Source organism: Hesperophylax consimilis, chromosome 2, assembly GCF_061612785.1.
Source record: "Hesperophylax consimilis isolate HC1 chromosome 2, BYU_Hcon_1.0, whole genome shotgun sequence".
Classification (NCBI taxonomy): domain Eukaryota; kingdom Metazoa; phylum Arthropoda; class Insecta; order Trichoptera; family Limnephilidae; genus Hesperophylax; species Hesperophylax consimilis.
In genome coordinates, this window is record NC_142837.1 from 43,566,704 (window position 1) to 43,589,000 (window position 22,297).

Below are 22,297 nucleotides of genomic sequence, written 5' to 3' on the forward strand. Positions count from 1 at the left end.
GGATGTTGCAGTCGCGCGCACCACTGAACCATCGACCACTTATCGCTAGCCATTTTGTAGTTTCTAGAACATTCCTCCACGTGCCATTCTAGAGGTAGAATTCCTCACAACGTTTCTAGAGCAGTCGGAACCTACGTACAGGTGTAACGTAATGATCGATTGAATCACAAAATTTACTTTGTTATTTTTTTAATGTGAAACTGCACAAGATTTCCAACTGCTGGTAAACGTCTGGAACCAGTGAGACTATAGCATCCCCGATTAGGGTATGTTATGAGGATGGAGTTAGTGGGGAGAGGATATACAGATCTGGTCACCAAACACGCCTAAAGCCATTTCAATCAACGCTTCAATTCTGAATGGTGGTCTTACACCAGGGCGATACTGAGAATATCTTCCACTCTGGAACGTGTCGCAAATACAATATACAGAGTGTCCGGGGGTGAAGTGCATAAACTTCTGGAAGATGGAGGAAAGATGGTAGAAGTAAAAGGGAAAATTAACTTTTTTCGAAATTACGTTGTTTTCCCAAACCAAAATACTTATCCATAGAAGAATACTAATTTAAATACTAATTTAATACTAATACGAATTTCCTGGAGAGACCATATTACAAATGAGGAGGTTCTCCAAAGAATCGAAGGAGGAAGGCACCTGCTCAGGACCTTGTCCGAAAGGCGTGCAAGATGAATCGGCCATGTTATACGACAAGAAGGCCTCTTGCATGTCATAATAGAGGGTATGACCGAGGGGACCAACTCTAGGGGACGCCCACGCCGAGAGTACCTGGAGGACCTGCTGGTGGACGTGCGCTGCTCATCATATGCAGACGTCAAAAGAGCCGCACAAGACAGGGAAGAATGGAAGAGGAGATTAGATGAAATTGCTGCAAACCAATCCCAGGATTGAAACCAGAGAGAGAGAGAAGAATACTATTTTTCCATACAAACAATTCAACTTTTGCACCTTAAAATTTTGAAAAAAGTTATTTAATTCGTTCTTCCTGTATTTAATTTTAAATGAGCAAATTGTGAAATAACACAAATTAATCAAATTAAATTTTCTCGCGCATGCCGGGATTTGAACCCGTGATCTCCGGTTTTGCTAGTCGAGAGCCTCTCGAAGAAGAAGGCCGTCATGTATTGTGTCTGTGCCACGAATCTTTTAATACTTTTCATTTTTGCTGTATAATATTTATCTCATCAAGAGCGCTCTCTCATGCAAAACGCGAAAAAGTTCATTTTTTAATGCCTCATTCATTTCGTATACTACAGAACACCCTGTAGTTTCCTCCTATTGCCAAATGTGACGAACTTGGCAGATTCTTATGCAACATCAGCAAATAGGTAATATTTATGGCATTGTCTATGGCCAGAACTAACTAACCAACCGTCACGCCGTTTCTCCGCAGGAGTAGGCAGAGAGGACGGACCGCCAAACAACTCGGTCATGGCACACAATCCTTGCTTCGTTCACATTTTCTATAATTCTGACTCTTCACATGGCCCGACTCAAGTATCTGATTCACTTGATCATGCCATGTATTCCCCGGGCGTCCCCGACTTCTGCTTTGTATTTGCGTCGTATATTCTCCTTACACTCCTTTCGTCGTTCATTCTGCATGCCCAAACAATCTAAGCGTCCCTCTCTTGATCTTACTCACTACACTTACACCATCCTTGCATTATTTGCGGATCTCAACATTTCTTACACGATCATACATGGTTTTACCACACATACGTTTCAGAGATCTCATTATTCATTTCTACAGCATTCAGTCTACTTTCATCCTCCCTCTGCCATGCCTCACTGCCATACATCAGGGTAGGTACCAGCACTTCATTGTGGACTGCTAGCTTCGCTTCTTTAGACAGTTTTTTGTTAGCGCCAACTGCTTTCAGTCCTCCATTAATGGAGTTACCCGCATTTAACCTTCTTTCAATATTTCTGTCAGCCTTCCCATCTCTCGTAAACATACTTTCAAAAGACAAACTCATCCACCTGCTCCAAGTACAGGGTTTTCCAATAAGAGGTGTTATTTTGAATAGCCCGCTATTTCTGTAGATGTTACTTTTCAAGCTGTCATTTTTTGACATTTGACAAGTAATAACTACGCCATTAATAAAAATGGAACGATACACGCTTCAACAACGCATTGAAATTATTAAAATTCACTTAAGTGAATCAAATGCAAATCATCTTGAGTGATGAGGCCCATTTCCACCTCGGTGGCTACGTTAAACGCAACGCTCGTTGTATTCTACGTGTTCACAGATGGCGTTAATTAATTAATTTTGTTTAAATACACTTTTGCAAGGTATTGCTTTGCATTATTAAGACAAATCATTTGTTTGCGCCCGTATATACGCAATATGAATATGAATCAATAGTTTTGTTCGTTTAAAGACTTAATTCTTTCGAGAAAGGCACACAAATACAATATTTTACCGATGATTCAATCCAATATTGTATTTGTATGCCTTTCTCGATAGAATTGAGTTTTTATATGAACAGAACTATTTATTCATATTCATATTGCGTATATGAGGGCGCAAACAAATAATTTGTCTTAATATTGTAAAGCAATACCTTGCAAAAGCGTATTTAAACAAAATTAATTAATTAACGCCATCTGTGAACACGTAGAATACAACGAGCGTTGCGTTTAACCTTAACAAGCAAAATTGTCGCATCTGGGGCTCGGAAAACCCAAAAGTTATTGTTGAAAAGCCTCTCTATCCTCAACGTGTGACTTTTTGGTGCGGTTTATGGTCCGGCGGAGTCATTGAACCTTACTTTTTAGAAAATGAGGCTGGAGCAACAGTTACGGTGAATGGATTGCGCTATCGAGAGATGATTAATGATTTTTTATGGCCGGAATTGGATGGTATTGATCTGGACAACGTTTACTTTCAACAAAACGGCGCTACGTGCCACACAAGCAACGAAACCATTGATCTTTTACGATTGAAAATCAAAATAACTTATTGGAAAACCCATAGACATATGAATATTAGTAGACCTGCCCTAAGTGATTAAAAGCGTATTATCCCCACTCCCCATACCGGTTCCATTGGCGCCGGCTGTGCTCGCGTATGGCCTCAAGTGAAATTTGAAAACGTGACGTCATCATTCTTGTGCGAACTATGGTCGAGGCATCATCGGTTCATTTTACGAAATAACACGGCAAAATGTTGACTTGTACTATGAAAACTTGTAAAAATAGATGTGAAAAAGAGAATAAACCCAATTGTCGTATTACATTCCATATATATAAGCATTATTTTACTTTATTTTAAGCTTATTCACACCGTATTATATGGATCAGTTTTAGAAACATATACTATCACATCACAATGTAGCGATTCTCAAGTGTGCTCATCGTTGTTTACTGGGGTAAGTAAATTATGAAACATTTGTAAAAGTGTCTTAACTAAATACTATGAAACTAACTACGACTCTGAAAATAGAAGCTGCCTTACTTTGCCGAATTTGGACTTCGCAAATTATTTCATAACGTGGCGAGTAATTTGCGCTCCCATGTAAAAATGTCTATTCATTCAAAAGCAGATTTTACTTTTAAGAACTAAATGGTGATATTATAATGCGAGATTCCTATTTACTGTCAGATTGATTTATTGACGAATCACAGTCAGCCTTACCCCCTTCGTTCTTCAACAGTTGATTTTACCCCTCGCCATTATCTTCTCGTCTATTAATTCCTATGTCTGTGGGAAAACCCTATATTTGGCCAGAACTAAATCATAAAATAAAGAGGGCGAACGTTTTTCCATCAATTACAAGCTTACTTAATATTGCTTTTACGCTTCTGACCATCGAAAATATTACAAGATTACTCCAATATCACGGTTAATTTCAGTTTTCAAAACGTTTTTAGAACGTGGATAATGAGGATGGAATCTTGCGGTTGTTCCAATCGACGAATGGGTCAATTTTGATTATTTTTTCAACGTGATGAAATCATAAACACGTAAACATGACAGATCCGTGACGGTTATAATTTGTCATAATTCTGTCATAATGATAGCCAATAGATATAGGTTAGTGTTTCAACAGCTACGTGAGCAATTATTTTCATGTTTATCGTTTATAGCTTTTTTATTATAAATGTTGTGGTTTGAGAGCTCTATTTGAGTTGCATATTGTCAGTTTCACTTAATTTGGCAAGATAAGTCAAGAAAACATAAGATGTAATTAACTCAGCTTCAAGGTGACTACTACAGTTGAAACTGGTGACTAGTACGGGTCACGTACATAGATTTGTTGACCCGAAAAAATTAATCATTAAAAAATACAGGCATAAATTAGAAGGTTGAAGGAATTGCAGTTTCTTAATAGAAACATATTTTTTTAGGACGCGAGATCTGCTGTTTATGTTCGTTCGATAGGAGACTGATGGAACCTAAGCGCAAGCCAAATCGATTCCGGAGCATCTGGGCCGAAGGCTTGGAATAATACTCCCTCCGGAACTTAGATCCATAACAATTCCAACAGAATTCAGGTCTAAACTAAAAACTTCCCTTTTTAAGCTCTCATACCCTTAAATTAAATATATCATTCCTGAGAGAAAGTCCAATTATATCCAATTTTCCAATTATGTTCTAAATCCTGTATCTAAATTTCGCTAATAAACAATTAGTTAATGTTAATTATGTGTTGATCTCAAGTGACCTACCAGGTAAGTATGGTACTGTATATTATCTCTATATACTATAGTTGGTAGATCATTGCAGAAGTGTATTATATATTTGTGATTTTAAACAAAAACGTCGCTATATAAATCATCCAAATACTATTATTATTATTTCCGATGATTTTATATCAATATTCGGAGCACGGTTGCGCTGTCGATAGCACAGAACTACCCTGATAACCAGCTACCTGCCCGCCGTGGACCAGGTCCTTTGCAGCCACGACATTGAGCTGTCTCTCATCACGCTGCACTGGTCTATCCACAACACTGTTTAGTAGTATTAAATCGTTTTTTTTTTCGAAATACTTTGAGAAGCTTTTATAAGCAAATGAAATTTAAATTGTTAGTTCTTCCAATTTTGATTAACTGTAATTACACATTCCGTGACTCATGCATCATGCAAATATCTCTGCATTAACCTGCATCATTTTTCATTCCCATTTACCGTTTTGATTGGCTGGTAAGAAAAATGCACGCCTCTGCGGAATAATTAATTTTTCTTACGATGTTTTCCCTCCTAAGTTACGCAAGAGAATTATATCGACTGACTGACTATCATTTTACTTGTTCATCCAAAAACAACAAAATCATTAGTTTAACTATCCCGCAGCCAAGTGGGGGAGTAGGTAATATTCAAAATTACTATCCTCCTTATATTAACTTAAATACTTGACATATCAATAAAATATCATACAAATCACGACATACTATTTAATAAGCTCTTAAAAATCGGTGTATGTGGAAATCTTCTGAGATGGTTCTCTTCTTATGTTAAAAATAGAAGTCAAGCTGTTGCCTTAAAAGGTTACATGTCACAAATTATAACTATTCCCTCAGGGGTACCTCAAGGTTCCCATTAAGGGCCTCTCTTGTTTACATTATATATAAACGACATAAAACGTGTTATTAGTCATATTTCTTTCCTATTTTACGCAGATGACATGAAATTATATAAACTTATTGACTCCACAGATGACTGCAACCTGTTACAAGAAGACGTAAGCAAAATTAAACAATATTGCGATATCAATCAACTTTATCTAAATACAGAAAACTGTAACGTTATTACATTTAAACGTAAAAATTGGCGATTAATTATACTTACAAATTAAACCATGTAATATAAGATAATTTTGATATTTTATTTGCGGATTTTCAAGGATAACAAATGAAGTTAAAACATATTACAATATATTTGTAATATTTGTTTTATAAAACGAATTTACTACTATCAATTGTTTCAAATTTGAAATAATCATTTTTTCATGCTGCTAACTACCCCTAACCCCTTAAGGTCTTACCTGGGAAGAAAGGAAGAATGAAGACAAATTTACCTACTCACATCGGCGATATTCAGTTTTTATTGTAAAAATCATTTGTTTTAATTCGTAAATCTTATCTTGCTGCTCCGATGCATCGTGTAAATTACACCCCCAAATTCAATAAAATTAGTATAAAATTAATTGTCATTATATGAGGTGTACACCTATAAATAAACTTCAAGTGATCCATTCGATGGAATTTTCAAGAAAGCAACAGCTTAAAAAGATAAGGCTTTTTTCATCTCTCGTCGTATTCCCAGTGATTTTAACCGTAACGAAAATATCTTATTTCTCATTTAATCAAACAAACCTTATGTGATAGCCGGTCAGACTGTCAACAAAGGTGACTATCGCAATTCGAACTAATACGGTTGTAACCTCGTTGCATCGGAGTTATGTCAGGAATTTAAATTAAATTTTAAATCTCTAATAAAACACACTGAGTCACTTACAATGTCCTCCGATGGGAGGTAAGAGTGGTCTTCAAACGTCAATTAGGCACCATCTTTGAACTTAGTAATGCATTATGTATGTTAATTCTACTGCACGTATAGGAAATAGAAACCATACTGCGTGCTATTATAATAATGTACATTTTTTAATGTTGTAATATAATATCCTAGTCATTAGCCGAGGTCATGTACATATGTAAATATCTCTATCTTATTCAGACATTTCCTATTTATAGTATCATCGTACCAACGACCAACACAAATATGAGACTCGTCATATTGCTTATTCTATTGATAGGAAAATGATGTCCACGAGATATTGTATTGTACTGGACTTTGTTATTTGCATTTTTTCAATATGATGATACCTACCAGCCTGAAATGGTTTGAAAAAAGAATTGCCATTGAGATATGCATTTCTTTCAATATTATGGTACCTACCAGCCTGAAATGGTTTGAAAAAAGAATTGTCATTGAGATTGGCATTTATTTCAATATTATGGTACTTACCAGCCTGAAAAGGCTGATTTATTAAACAATAGATTATTAGTAGACACGAGGTTTCTGTTCCCTGTACAATAATGTTTTAAGTTGGGATATTTGAATCGGAAATAAAAGTAAAATTGTTAAAAAATATATTTATTAAGAACAACAATGGCTATAGACAACAACAATACAGTTTTTGACAGTCATTTAACACGAAATACAGCAGATAGCGTGCATCAGATGAAATGCATATAATTCTACGGCAGAATGCGCCTTCCGTGTTGCAGTTTTCAAACTTGCAACGGCGATGCACCACGCCGCGTGAAACTTCCGACAGTTACTTCTTTCTTCACGGGGAAACCTGCAACAAAACGAAAAACATTCATTAGACTAGTTGATTAATGCACCGATAACTAACTCCCCACTAGACCTTCTGTCACGTGAACTAGCGGATAGTTGATGTAACACGTTCACATGATCAGTTGCTTATCGCTATTACGAAAACGTGATTACAGGTAAAATTACTTAATATTTACTAATGCACTTTCTCGTGAATTCAAATCTAGGGTGGTTATCGGTTGATGCTTACAAAAATCGTTAGTTAGGTAAAATATATAAAATATGGAATCGTGGCTTTTCGGTGGGAGAAGGGGGAGGTGTTCACATAAATCATCCCTACTTCCACTCAAAACACAAAAAATACTCGTATTCCAAGATTTCCCGGTTCCGCCACTATTAACGACAAAATTGCATTACTTCAGTTACATAAAGATCTCTTTAGTAAAAACAATATTCCGCGGTTAAATATTAGTATAAAGGAAAATGTTTGTTAGTGGACTAATGTAGGCGACACACAACGCTATACGCATCATGGCAAGCCACGAAAATATAGCGCGCTTATAGCATGGTCTGTCACAGGCTTGACTGTACCATTCGTACGCACTACAACAGCACAGCATCACCATGTATATATACAAGGGAATCAAATTATTTTATCAATTTCCCTTGATATACGAACAGAAAAGATCGTGACAATTATAAAAAAATAAAACAAATAAAAATTTTGTAGTACAACAATATATATTTTACTTTTTGTCTTTATGTTTTGATTCATCATTTCTTGTGTATTATGTACATCTTATCTATATTGTTTATTACTTGTATATATTGTCGTAAAAAATATATAGCATTTGGAAGTTGTAATATACAGGGTGTATCGGCACTAACCCGACAAACTTTAACCAGCTATTCCTTAGCACATTTGGAGTAAAAAAAATTATGGGCACTTTGCTGTCCGGTAGCATTTTTTTTTTCAATTAAAAACAAAAAAATTAAAAATTTTCACACTACATCACTGTCATTGGCTTTGATTTTCGTGTTCAACAGCTGTTATAAGCAAGTATGTCGAAAAGCGTCTTCGCTCTTTCGCACACATTAAATAATAATAGTTAAAAATGAGACGAATGGTGCCGTGCCATTTCGTTGTTATTGTAAAAGTGCGCCAATATAGGTACACACGTGCATTATTCAACGGAATTCGAATAAAATATTTGCCACATGGGTTTTCAAACTTTGACAAAGGATAAAACAGTGGTGAAAATATGAATAGTAAATTTTTTATTTAAAAAAAAAACGTTACCGGACAGCAAAGTGCACATAAGATTTTTTACTCCAAATATGCTAAGGAATAGCTGGTTAAAGTTTGTCAGGTACGTGCCGATAACACCCTGTATAAGTCCTCCTCTCCTTAGCACAATCATCAGCTTTATCAGGAGAGAGTCAAGCAAAAAATATAATACACGAGTATCATTAGATAAATACGCTAAAAATGAATTTCGTTATAAATTTTAAAACTTAAAAAGCTTTCTAAAATACTTACAGTAATGAAATAGAATGTTTAAATCCCATTTCAGGAAGTTATTTGTCTATACAACGAACAAAATATTTGAAGGACGCTACTATGCATACCTAAAATAATATTGATTTTTACAATTCAATATTTTTTAGTAGCTGACGTGTACCCGGCGTTGTGAGGAGTTACCCTTATGAGATAGGCAAATAGCGTTGCAGACTTATCTGTAGGCCTTTTTAAGTTATACAATTCCGTAGTACATTATTTTGATATATCTCATAAGGTTTAGCCAGCGTTACCAAAGTAAGCGCCCACAACAATATTTTTTACGACTTATTACAAAACATCGATTTTTCTCTACTTTCTATAAATATAACACGCATGTATTATACATATAAACCTTTCGGGAGAAATTCCCTAAATGATAGTGAAAATCATATCAAAATCCGTTGCGTAGTTTAGAAGAACTAAGCGCACAAACAGACAGACGCGGATAGCGACTTTATTTTATACTATTTAGAGATTATAATGTATATTTTACCATATATGGCGTCATACATCGTCGTTTCTTGTAGTAATTAAGTTGAAACAATGTGTAATTTCTATAATCTGCCTATTGAGTGCGGCGGTCAGGTAAATGCTTACCGTATTATTTGGTAACACTTAGAAAAACTCACTTCACAAATTAATGTAATATGCTTCATATGTTGACGGCTTCCGTGTTCGATGGGTAAGGGTCTCGACTAGAAAGCTGGAGGTCATCGGTCGAAATCTTATTTAATACTAGCGCAGACCCGTGAAAATTTAATTTTATAATTTTCAATAAGTTCATTTCTTGGTAAAGTTTTTTTCGTGGGGTATATTTTTAGCTACGGGCATACTAGGGTATCTGGCTAGTTTTTTTTTCTACATAAACACATTCCAGTCAGATAATTTAAGTGATGTGGGATCTGTTGGTAGGAGATAAGCCATTCTACCAAATACACCAATTACAGTGCTGTTTAAAGGACTGATGTTTGTCAAATGTAGGCCTACTATGCACTACCACGTAGACCAACGTAGTTAAAATAAACTTTAGGTCGGGTTAGTAAACTCTGGCTCTAATTGGGAGAAAATATAAATACAGTTCGCTTAGAAATAGAAATTCTCTAAGATTCGTATTCGTTCGCGAGATTGTTGAGTAAGTTGAAAGTTGCCTAGTTATTTAGAATAGCTGTGGCAAGTTGTAAATGTATGCAGATGTTATCTCGACATGAAACTTCGGTAATAGGAGTATGGCACGCTATGGATTATTCCGGTCAGTGACAGGATTAATTTGAGTTTCGCCAAATCTATGAAACATTTGTTACAAAATCAGGTTTGTTGTAAACTGGACTAGGGATTGCGATCACGCAACGTGGGATCCCGCAATCCCACGGAATCCACCAGATCCCGCAATCCCTCGGGATCCTGCATTCTCACAGGATCCCACGCTGTGGAATTTAGGGATTTACTTATAAAAGAAAACTGTCCAAAAGAAATAAAGAAGGTGCGATTATTTTGAAAACTATTGAAGAAGAAAATGTCAACCTACGAAAAAGATCCAGTCAACCTCTACAGTTATATTAACCCTTCAGGCTAATTTGTTCGGTTTTGCAAATATATAACTATTACGTTCGCTTTTGGGAACAACTTATCAAAATCGTTGTGTTTCCCTTGCTGTCGTGGTAAGAAATATGATGTAAACGGTGTTAAGAAGAGAAAACACAACACTTTATATTCAAATTTAGAAGTAAACCACAAAAGAATTAAAATGAAGGCCTTAGCACGGGCAAGCCACCCAGTGAGGCCAACATTACTGGAAAATTTTGAAATGTAAAAAATATTGTACCAAAATAAAAATTTACCTCTATGAAATGAAAGGTTCCGACTGCGATTTGTGAAAAATTTATGAAACTTTGTGATTTTTTGACTAATTATTTTTATATGAAACAACAAAAGTGAGGTGGCAGTATTGTTTATACTACATTTATCTAATGAAATATGTGTTTTTTTTTCGTTACACATTTTAGTTCAGTGTTTAGATAAAAACAAGAAAAAAAAGGAAAGACTTTAAAAAAAATTATGTTTTTTTATTTAAAAGATTACATTTTTATTTGTAACTAGCTATACCTACCCCGCAACGCGTTGCGATGGCTCAGTAATATAAAAAAAGTCTGTCTGTACAGATATAGAAACAATAGCACGTTTTGCTTTTACGTCCAACAGATGGCGTTGTTTAGAAAAAAAAACATGTTTTTTCTTGTCACATGTATAACATAGGCATATAAAAACGCACAGATTTAAGACGGTTACGGTTACGTTCAAAAATATTCCAATTATTTGGATTTTATTTCGAACTTTCTGATGGCGTCTTTAAGAAATCTGACGGTCAATATGCCAGAGGCCTGAGGGGTTGGGTTGTTGCTATCTTTTTATTGGTGGAAACTAGAACCTAGGAAATAAGTCTGTTATTGTCTGATTGTTACGTAATTAAGTGCGCACGCAATTCGAATGTATCATTTAATACTAATCAAGTGAATTATTCAGTGTATCGCTCATATAACTTCATTATTGTAGGTTAAGTTATCACAACATGCGATGATTGATTTTAATATAATAATAATACTGAGCACATTTGTAAATTACTCGCTGAAGCGGACGTGTAAAAAGGTGAAAATATAATTATTGTATTGTAATGAGTAAGTTCACTCTGGAGTTGGGGTCTTTTTGTTTGCCAGATAAGAGAAAAATGAGAATTATTAAAATCATTTAATTTTAATAAAACCTTAGATAGTCTGATCTCAAAATCATGCAAAACTAAATATGTTAAAGTTTTGAATATTTTTTTTTTAATATTAACTCCACACAGGAGGCCCTGAAGAAAATAATTTCCCTCAGGGCCTATGTCATCTTTGGGGATGCTATGTGGGAGTCTTTTTGTGGGGAGGAAGGAGTTAACATGGGTCTTGAAGAGTCCCATGTTGTAGGAGGGAGGAAACACAGAAGCCGGCAGTTCGTTCCACAGCCGAGCTGTTGAACCTAAGAACGAATCGTAGAAGCGACCCGTTCTCATGTGACAAATGTCAACTGTGTACAAATGTTGGGCGCGCGTTTGGCGCACTACGCACCGGTGCCGAAGGGATCAATGACGCTAGTTCCTCAGAGCATCTTCCATTGTAATACCGATAGAACAAGGACAGCATACCTACCTGACGCCTGTGCTCTAAAGATTGCAGTCCGTTTGTTAAGATTTGGGAATCTATCAAACGGACCCCCCGTTTCTGCACAGAGTCAAGGGTTTTTTTCAGGTATAATACATCGAATTTTCTGTCCACCTTTTCAGGCATCAAATTATTCTCTTCCTCTGTAAGTGAATTCAAGTACTTGCTGGAAAACATCCACGACCTTACACAAAAACTGAGTTCTGACACAAAAAACATCTAAAATTCACCGTTAATCTGACCGGTAGTAAAAATAATATATATTTAATGATAAACATTGAAAATATTTCCCGAGTAAAAATAAATGCCGCCGATGGGAATTGAACCCGCACCTTATGATGTCCGTTGTTTGCAAAACAATTTGGTTGTTTACAGGTGAAAAAATATAATAAGCACTAATTGTCGATTGAAGTACTTGTAGGTACATGTTGAATTATTTGGCGAGTTGGGAATAAGCCGACGAAGCTCAGTGGTCTAGAGCACCTGACAGGACATCAGAAGGTGCGGGTTCAATTCCCCTTGGCAGCATTTATTTTTACTCGGGAGATATTTTCAATTTGTGTGGATATTTCAGGCGAGTAATTGATGCTTATAATAATTTGTAAAACATTAATAATTTGAATAAATATTTCATCAAATTTTTATTTATGCGTCTTATATTAATAAATCGAAGAGAATAGATGAATTCTGAAGGACTTGTTCTATTTTCGTAGCGAAACGTGATTGGTCATACCGATAGTAAAAAGAGGTGGATCCACGGGTACCTAATACCCTGGCTTCCTCGTAGCAAGATCACGAATGAACTTATCATGAATTTACATAAATTAAATAGAGATCAAAACGTGTTTGTATCTCGCACCGTGTTGGGATTAATCTACTTCCCATTCTGCGCTGCTAATGAGACTATGTGACTTCTTCGGTTCTTTATCTGATCTGTAAATCTATACTTATATTTAAACTTAATACGATAATCACATTAAAAAATAAAAGTATACAACAAAATAGTATATTTGGCTCTGCCTTTTATACAAATCATATTACAGTTAAATTCCGAGAATGATGAGATTTTGCAAATACGACTATCAAAACAAAGGGAAGGTCACTGACTGCATTACAAATCACCATCATCCCCTTTTCCAACCTCTTTTTTCAAATTGATTATTGAGGAAACTTTGCACACTTGAAGTTTAAAATAAAAGTAAAATTACTGTCTAACTCGTGTAAATCCCGGGCAACACCGGGGACTTTAGCCAGTTAATAATAATGCTGAGAATGATGCATAAAAAATAATGGACTACGGAATTGTATATCTTAAAAAGGCCTACAGAAAAGTCTGCGATGGTATATGTCTATCTTCTAAGGGGTTCCATGATAACTCAACACAGTGACAATTCAACACACTTTTAAAAAGTGATATAAAGTCATTAGAAAGAAGGTTCTATTCAAGTTCTGTTATTATATAATTATTGGCTAATTGTTTCTGAAAAAACTGAAAATATGAAATAAATTGAATAGAACCTTCACAGAACTTGAAAATCAACTTTGAACTTTGATGAATTGTTCAAATTCTGTGAAACAACCCGTCCTTAATTATTTAAGATAATATCAGCGACCCATGACAGCAAGGCGAAGGTCCTGGGTTCGAGTCCTAGATGTGACTCGTATCTTTTTCTGATTTTTCTCTTTCAAATTTTCGTTTAAGAATCGCTAATACTGTCTTCAATAATTAAAAATAAATATGAAGCAGACAGTTGCCTAGTATGGTGATTCATTGTATAAATGTCTATTAAAAAAACATGTATTTTATAAATAAAAATTAAAGAAATATTGTATGGCAGTCCGGCGATGATATACGTTTGACCCCTGACCACCTCTTTTTGTTATATTGATTATAAGGATCGTTTTCATCAAGCCAAAACATAGCGAACACGAAAATCAACACTGTTAACCAACCGTTCGCTCAATGCCAATGGTATTAAATGTGGTCATAATAAAAGTGTTAAATATTTATTAACAGAAAATAATTACCACTTCACGAGTAGGTACTTATTGTGAAAGCATGCTTTATTGTTTACAATATTGCGAATCGTTATTTTAAATAAAGTTATAGGTATATATATGATTTTTACTTCTTAAGGCGAAGCTTAATGCCAAATCACTATTTTGATTAATCTTTATAACGAATTGGTGTACATTATGAATACCAAAAAATATGGTTTAGATAAATTGAAGGTTTTCCTATCGCTTCGCTTGAGTAGAATACAAATAAAAAAATAGATTACTCAATAAAAAATATAAATGTAAACTACTAAAAAAAAATTTTTTTCAATAGAAATGTATGAAAGCATTAAGGAAACAACTTTTAAAAAATACAGTATTATAGCTAAGATTATCTGTGACAGTTTCACTTGATTAACTTTTTTGCTTTCTTATAAAATTATTTAGAAAATAAATAAAAACAAGTTTTGTGCTTGAAATTGAACGTTTCTAGACTCCTTTTGTCAAGCGATTTTAATTCCTATTGCCTACAATATTCCAAGAATATAAAAAATTTTGGCTTGTAGCTTCCTCTTAATGTCAGTGCGATCTATATAATGTTTGAAAACTAGAAGGTTAAACAGAATTCCTGTACTAGACTACATATTTCTCGTCACTTTGCCTTCATGAATACTTGGAGCAAGTGGATGAGTTTGTGTATTTGGGAAGTATGTTTACGAGAGATGGGAAGACTGGCAGAGATATTGAAAGAGGGGTAAATGCAGGAAACTCCAAATGAAGGACTGTTTGCGCTAAGAAAAAAATGTCCTAAGAAGCGAAGCTAGCAGTTCATAAATGGGTTCTGGTAACTATCCTGATATATTGCAATGAGGTATGGAACTGGCAGAGGAAGGGTGAAATTAGACTGAATACTGTAGAAATGAGATCCCTTAGGCGTATATGTGGTAAAACCATGTATGATCGTGTGAAAATATGGAGATCCGCATGTAGAACGAATGAACGAAGAGAGGAGTGTAAGAAGAATATGTGACGCAAATGTGAATGGCAGAAGAGTCAGGGACGCCCGAGGAAGACGAGGCACGATCGAGTGAACCAGATACTTGAAGTCAGAACAATAAAAGAGTCTGTATGAATAAGGTAAGGAATCTGTACCAAGACCGAATTGTTTGGCGGTCCGTCCTCTCTGCCTACCTAAGCGGGAAACGGCGTGATGGTTAGTTAGTTACAGACTTTTTTAGACATTTTTAACGGTTCCTCAATATACCATCCGGTACATGTCTATCTAATAATATACTTCACAAGTATACAAGTAGTTATACAACAGTATATACCCGCCTACCGGCTTCCTTTCTCGTTTTAACACACTTTCAGCGAGTTGTGCTAATTTACAAGTCCAACCATTACAGCCACATATTGTAGATTTATTGCAAACCACAAAATATCCCATATAAACCGTGTTAGTGTTCGAAAGTTATCTTTATTTCAAAAAATCTTTAAATTTGTTGCAAAACTAGGTCCACCGCAAAGTGAATTGTTTAAAATCGGATATTATAAGAATATATTCAGTCAAATGTAATTTCATAGGTACCCCATTCACAGCCGCGAATGTCACACGGAAAAAATACTAATATTGAATATTTGCTAATTTATTAAAAATCTCTTCAAATTGTTCGTAATCCGAAAAAACGGTATTGCAGGCCCTTAACGAATGAATTAGGTTTCCTAATTAACCGATTTCGGAACAAAATTCGTAATATTTCCGCATTTCGTCATTGTATATTATTAACAAGGCAAATGGAGGTGCATAAACAGGAATTTACTAAATGTTTATCTCGTCATTGTATATTATTAACAAGGCAAATGGAGATACATGAACATGAATTTACTAAAAGTTTATTTCGTCATTGTATATTAACAAGGCAAATGGAGATACATGAACAGGAATTTACTAAAAGTTTATCAGGAAACGGCCTGCAATCCCGTAGCGTAACACGGCATAATACACCAAAAAATCAATAAAAGATTCTTAATAAATTAGCAATGTTCATTTTTCTTCGTGTATCCCTTAAATTTCTATAAAAAACAGACGAAACTTCTGGAAAAGTGGACATTATCGAAAGAAAATCGAAAAGTTCTATCAGGTTATATTCAGTAGCGATTAATAAAATAAATATACGAACTAATTAACCATCAGGCCGTATCCTCGGGGTTCAAAATTTTCCTGAAACTTTTCTTATTTTAAAATTTAATAAAATTTTAAAAATTAACCAATACTTTCTATATCTTGAACACAATGTTATTTCAATTTTCCTGAAATTTTCGTCTAATGTATTTATGAAGTTTTTAATTAATAAACAATTTTATCAGCACTAAATAAAACAATTTAATTGACAACGAGTTTTACTTTAATTGTTGTACAAATGCTATTTTGATGGAAGTTCTTTATTAGATTAGAATTAGATCTAAATGAAACTAATTAATTAAAAAATAATTGAGATATTTAGATGTTTCCACTGCAAAATATACAACACATTAGCAATTAAATAATACTTATCAGATTGTTTACAAAAACACTAACGAAAGGAAGTGATTTCATTTTTCTGTTTCGTAATTATTGTACAAGGATTCGTGACCAATGTGTAATTGATTAAGCCCCCGCATTCCGAATTACTTCTCTTAATTATTTCTGTTTAACCCTTTTATCTTTTGGGATGCTGTGTTGAGAGTATATTTAAAGAAAGGAATGAGAAGACGTTCTGGGAAGATTTTACAAAGGTAAACTAAAATGACGTGACTCCATAAATTGATTCTGACTTAATTTTCATTTCTCTTAGACACGATTTAGGAATAAATTTACTCATATTAGATAATACGGAGGGATAAGAACAGATTAGTAGAAAACGTTACTCATAATCCCGCGCATGCGTACTACGTATACCGGCCGTAATAACACAGTATTAATGGCTGACAGATTTTTAAACCGCCCGACCCCCAGAATTAGGGACAAATTAATGTCGTATTAAGGCGGAGATCACGGACTTTGTTAAAAATCTGGTTGATTTGACAAATATCGATCGGTCTCGCAATGAAAATGTAAAAAAGCAGGAATACCCACTGGCAGCACATCAGAGGAATATTTTAAATCGATTTAACAAAGCAAATACGGAACTCACAATCAAATTGGCCAAATTTCGAAGCAACTAAGCATACCTGGTCAATGGACATCGAAAATGTTTTCTGAAGAAACGTTAAGCTATGAACTAAACGAGAAATGACCGTGTTTTTGAAAATTGGAACCAGTGTGCCAGTCTAAAAAAATCTTGCATGAATATTATTTGAGTAAATATTTTAACTCGAGCAGTATACGACCCTCCTCACCGATATAGCTATACCAGCGCTGCATTATTAGGGAATCTTTATAAGTAAGACTGTTTTCTCCTGTGTAGATACTTAATATGTTATTTTTTAATATAATATTCATACATTTGTAAAACCTAAATGGTAATTATTCGAAATTCCCTCAATAGAAAAAAATCGCAAAGTGAGCTTCAAAATCTTATAAATTTTATTTTTATTTTTATTGAAATTAATAATGTTACATAATTTACAGAAGTCTAAGTAATTATTTATACACAAAATGTTACTCCGTAATAAAGCTAGGTTTGTGTGTACGGGGATGTGTCATAAGTGTATTATCGGTTCCATGATAACTCAACACAGTGACAATTCAACACACTTTTAAAAAGTGATATAAAGTCATTAGAAACAATGAAAAAAAAATTTAAAACCTAACCTAACCTACCATGACTTTATATAACTTTTTAAAGATGTGATGAATTATCATTTTGATGATTTATCCGGTCACCGTATTATCGTATTTTAATATTAGCTCGCACCCTCAAACATCTGTATATATATATCTTCCTTTCAAACCATCTTCTTCTTCTTTTTAACGCTTACTACGGAGCCTTAAGCCAAGTATGAAAAAATTTTGAACCGCTATTATAAAAATCTGAGGATATTCTTTAACAAACTGTAATGCTACATTAAAAAAAACATAGTCACTTTATGCATTCAAGTTCCTTACAAGTAGATCTTGTTACCAATTATACCAATTCCCGACTGAGTGGGCAGAGACACTGCAGAATGCATTCTGCGACTAATCCAGCTAATCATTACATACATTGCCGCATTATCCGGTACAGTAACCCCACTGTTAGCGGTCCTTGTATTTTAAAACTGCGAAAAGCTTCACGTAGCATTTTTTAAAGATCAACTCTCCTGGTGTGTAATAATCTGTACGACATTTAGTGCCCTTGGAACAACAAGTTTCTATCTGCAATTTGCATGAAACTGAGATAATGAGGTTCAAAATTTGACTCACGAATAAAATATTAAAAATTGACATCGTGAAAAAGTTTATTAAGTTGAAAGTAAAAATATAAATACAAATAAGTATATTCAGAATCGGTGTTTTTTGATCCACATAAATATATTTTAAAAGTCTAAATATGTTTTACTCAAAATTCCTTATTCAATTTATTCATTTTAAAAACATTACAAAATTGGTTAATTTGAATGCGTTTTTAAAATACATTTGGTAATAAAAGTTCTTACATTAATATAAACAGTGGGTATATATCAACTATACCCACTGTTTATAGAGCTTGCCTTTAAACGCAGCTTCATTGATGCTAAAAATTTCGATATCCGAATTGATTCTGTTCAACAGCAAGACTGCTCTCTCTACCGGCATGACCTGCAGGCAAGTTAAAATAAATAAAATAAAAAAAATAAAAAACAGATAAGTAGAACCTTGTTATTTTGAAAATCAGCTAAACAGGGTTCTAATTGTTTTACTAAGCTTTTTTTGCTAAATGCTTCGTTGTCTAGAACGTTCTTAAACTTGTATTCATTTATTCTTAATTGAAATCATTTTCACGAAAATGGCAGATGATACCTTGATGCCCCAAGGGCGTGAGCTCGTAGGTACAACGCAAATGAAACCACGTTTTCCAAAAAATAAACATAAATCATCTTACTAATTAGATTAACTTACATGCCCATTCAACGTTGGTGTGGTAAAGCCGGCCTTGAGCTTGGTTTAAAACCGTTTTAACCAAACAATATTTCCACCACGTTTTTTAATAAGGCTGAATGTTAATTTAAAATAAAACTTTGTTGCATAATTAATTATCCGCGAACTAACGTAGAACCTAACTTGAAGAGAAAAAACTTAATCGATACAATTTATTTACAATGCCAATTACAGTTTTTTTTTAAATTTATTTGAAAAACAAACCACAAATAAACTGATAATATTTTCATAATATCATAATTATAAGCGGAATTATACTGCTTGTGCAATTATGGAGACCTTAGCCATCAGAGTAATTGTACCCCATGACGCCTGGATGAGAACCCTTTGCAATTGTCAAATCAGCCACTGACCGATAAGATTTGCGAACGTAAACCATATGCACGTATATTCCTTTATAATAAAATTAAATATCTAGCCGATTATAAGCACACTTAATCTGACTAGTCCAAGGAAATATTTTTAATATTTTAATTGAAAAACAAAATAAATATTGTTTTGGCTAATTTTCAAATTTTTATTTATTAATTTTTAAGCGAAAACAGCAATCACTTATCAAAATTCAAATTGACACAAAGTTTGAAGTTTTGCAAATGTTGATATCTTATTCGAGCAACCGTGCTTTCAGTTTTCCTGATAATATCTAGCCGTTTATCGGTGAGCTTACTGTAAAGTAAATTATCCGTACAATCCTGCAGATAAAATTATTCGCATCTAACCTACCACTTACCTACACCTACGTAGTTGACTTGAGTTTAAATTAAAATTTGTTTGTACGTTCTGTATCCGTTTAAAGATGGCGGCTGTTTAGTCGCATTTTTTTAATATTATGGTACCTACCTGACTGAACGTATTTTGAAAAAAGAATTGTCATTGAGATAAAAAAAAGAACTGTCAGAGTCTTTGGATAAATTATAATTCCTAATTTTTAATTATTAAAAACATACATCTTATTTTTTTGTTTTTTCGCCAAAAAAATACTGTTTTAGAAACTAGACAAAATTATCTTTCCATTGTATGCATTTAAAATAAACATTACTATTACTAAATAATAAAATTTTAATATCAAACGTGGAAAATGTTGTCAAAAACCTAACCTAACCATGTTTTTACTTATTTTTTTCTCCAATCGTAGAGAAATGAAAAGATCTCGATATTTCAAAAACACATTCGTTTTGTTTAGGAAATTTGTAAGAAAACTGTAACTTCACTTTTATCTCGTTCATATAATAAAAAATAATTTTTAAATTTTAACCGATTGTTACGATAGCGGCGTGAAATATAAAATGAATTTGGCTATTTTTAGGATTTTATTAATGACATCCAGTGTGTATATTTTAAGCAAACTGGAAACAATTATTACTTCTCTTTCTAACGTCAAAAAATTACGTATATCCTCATGATAGAAAAAAAGATAACAATACTTTTATAAAATATGGACGCCCGGTCATATATAACCCTAAAACGCTGGAGAGTTTGTTTGAAAACCCCTGAGATGCAACAAGGTTTATAATTAATTAGGTAGGTACTTAAGTGCCTACTTACTAGAAATTTTGATTTCGATTTATTATATAATAGAATGTTAGAAACATACATTTTTGGACGCACAAAACCATTAGTTCACAGAACTATTAGTTAACAGAACTATTAGTTAACAGAACTATTAGTTCACAGAACTATTAGTTCTGTGAACTAATAGTTGACAGAACTATTAGTTAACAGAACTATTAGTTCACAGAACTATTAGTTAACAGAACTATTAGTTAACAGAACTGCTAGTTAACAGAACTAATAGTGTAACTGCAGTAGACTTAATTAAAACACAGATTCACTGACCTGATGAGGATGAGAGAGGCACGAGCTCGGCTATCCGTCTCACCATCTGTAGTGGCTGCCCAGTGAGTGGAACGAAGATAACTGTATTGCCACAGGAACTCTTCTGCTGAATCTTTTATCTCAGATTACAGATAGGTGATTTTACCTAGAATGAGAAATATATATGTTATCGTTTTTTTTCATATATACAATTTTTTAATCAACAATTCGTTTCTCTATAGGGGCAGGCAGAGATTATAGACAACACATGTCTTAGCACACACTCCTTGCTTTATTTAAAATTCTTACATTACATTTTTGTACATTTTTGCACACTTCTGGTGAAATTATACGAAAACTTCTTTATTTCTAAAAAATTATTCAGTTTGGTTGAGGATGTTAACCTCAATTCCAAAATTATTCGGTTTGGTTGATTATGTTAGAATCAATCCCAAAATTATTCAGTTTGGTTGCGTATATTATCCTCAATTCCAAAATTAAGTTTTATATGTAAAAGGCCACGCAACCGTTCCTCCTAAGAAAGGTTTTATAAGTTTTGTCCCACACTGAAATATGTATCCATAAATAGTAATATTATGTACTTGTGTATTTAAAGCATGTGTTTTACTTACAGATAAGTTGATGCAGAGGGGAGAGAAGTCTCGTGGTGTCCTGAGCTCGAAATGATTTGAAGATGGAGTCTCCTGTAAGAATAAAATCAGGTAATTACATAAATGTTTTGATAAAGTAAATCTTTAAATTATATTTAATAAGTTCCATGTATCTTCTTTTGATATCAACTAAGACAGGATTAATGATACCTAATATGATCGGATGGTTCTTAATTGACCTCTTCATGTGGAGAATCACGAGGGAACAAACTTCAAATGTATAGTTCGTGGAACAGTCTCAAACACTCAGGGCCTAACTAATAAACCTGTTTTAAATTTTACACATCTGATAAACAACCTTTAATATAGGGTAAATGGTTGGTTATCATTTGAGTAAAATTTAATCCATGGGACAGTATCTTGGAAGAACCACAATTGCTACAAAATAACATAATAATGAACAGTCTCTAGTAAAATACGCTTGTCGTGAAATGTGTGCTATTTGTATTTACATAGTTCCCCAGCCACAATCCTTTTACATATTCACTTTTCACTCTGAAATTTTGCAAATTAATTGCTCACTATGGGTGACTATTTATTACTATGCCATTTTTCCCAACTGCACCCAACTACCGGGAGCCAATCAGACTATGGCATCCTTTGGGGTATGTTGTGAGGCTGAAGGTATTGTGAAGGGGAATAGAAAG

The 22,297-nt window shown here is 33.9% G+C and overlaps 1 protein-coding gene across 1 annotated transcript in view; it reads left to right on the plus strand.

The window, feature by feature from the left end:
* The window catches only part of LOC149426035 (uncharacterized), a 157,245-nt gene that overhangs the window by 108,956 nt on the left and 25,992 nt on the right, over positions 1–22,297 (plus strand). Inside the window, exon 3 of the mRNA XM_089642951.1 lies at positions 21,614–21,701. Coding sequence (XP_089499077.1) covers positions 21,674–21,701 — 28 coding nt within the window. The 5' untranslated portion in view covers positions 21,614–21,673. The remainder of the gene's footprint in view (positions 1–21,613; positions 21,702–22,297) is intronic.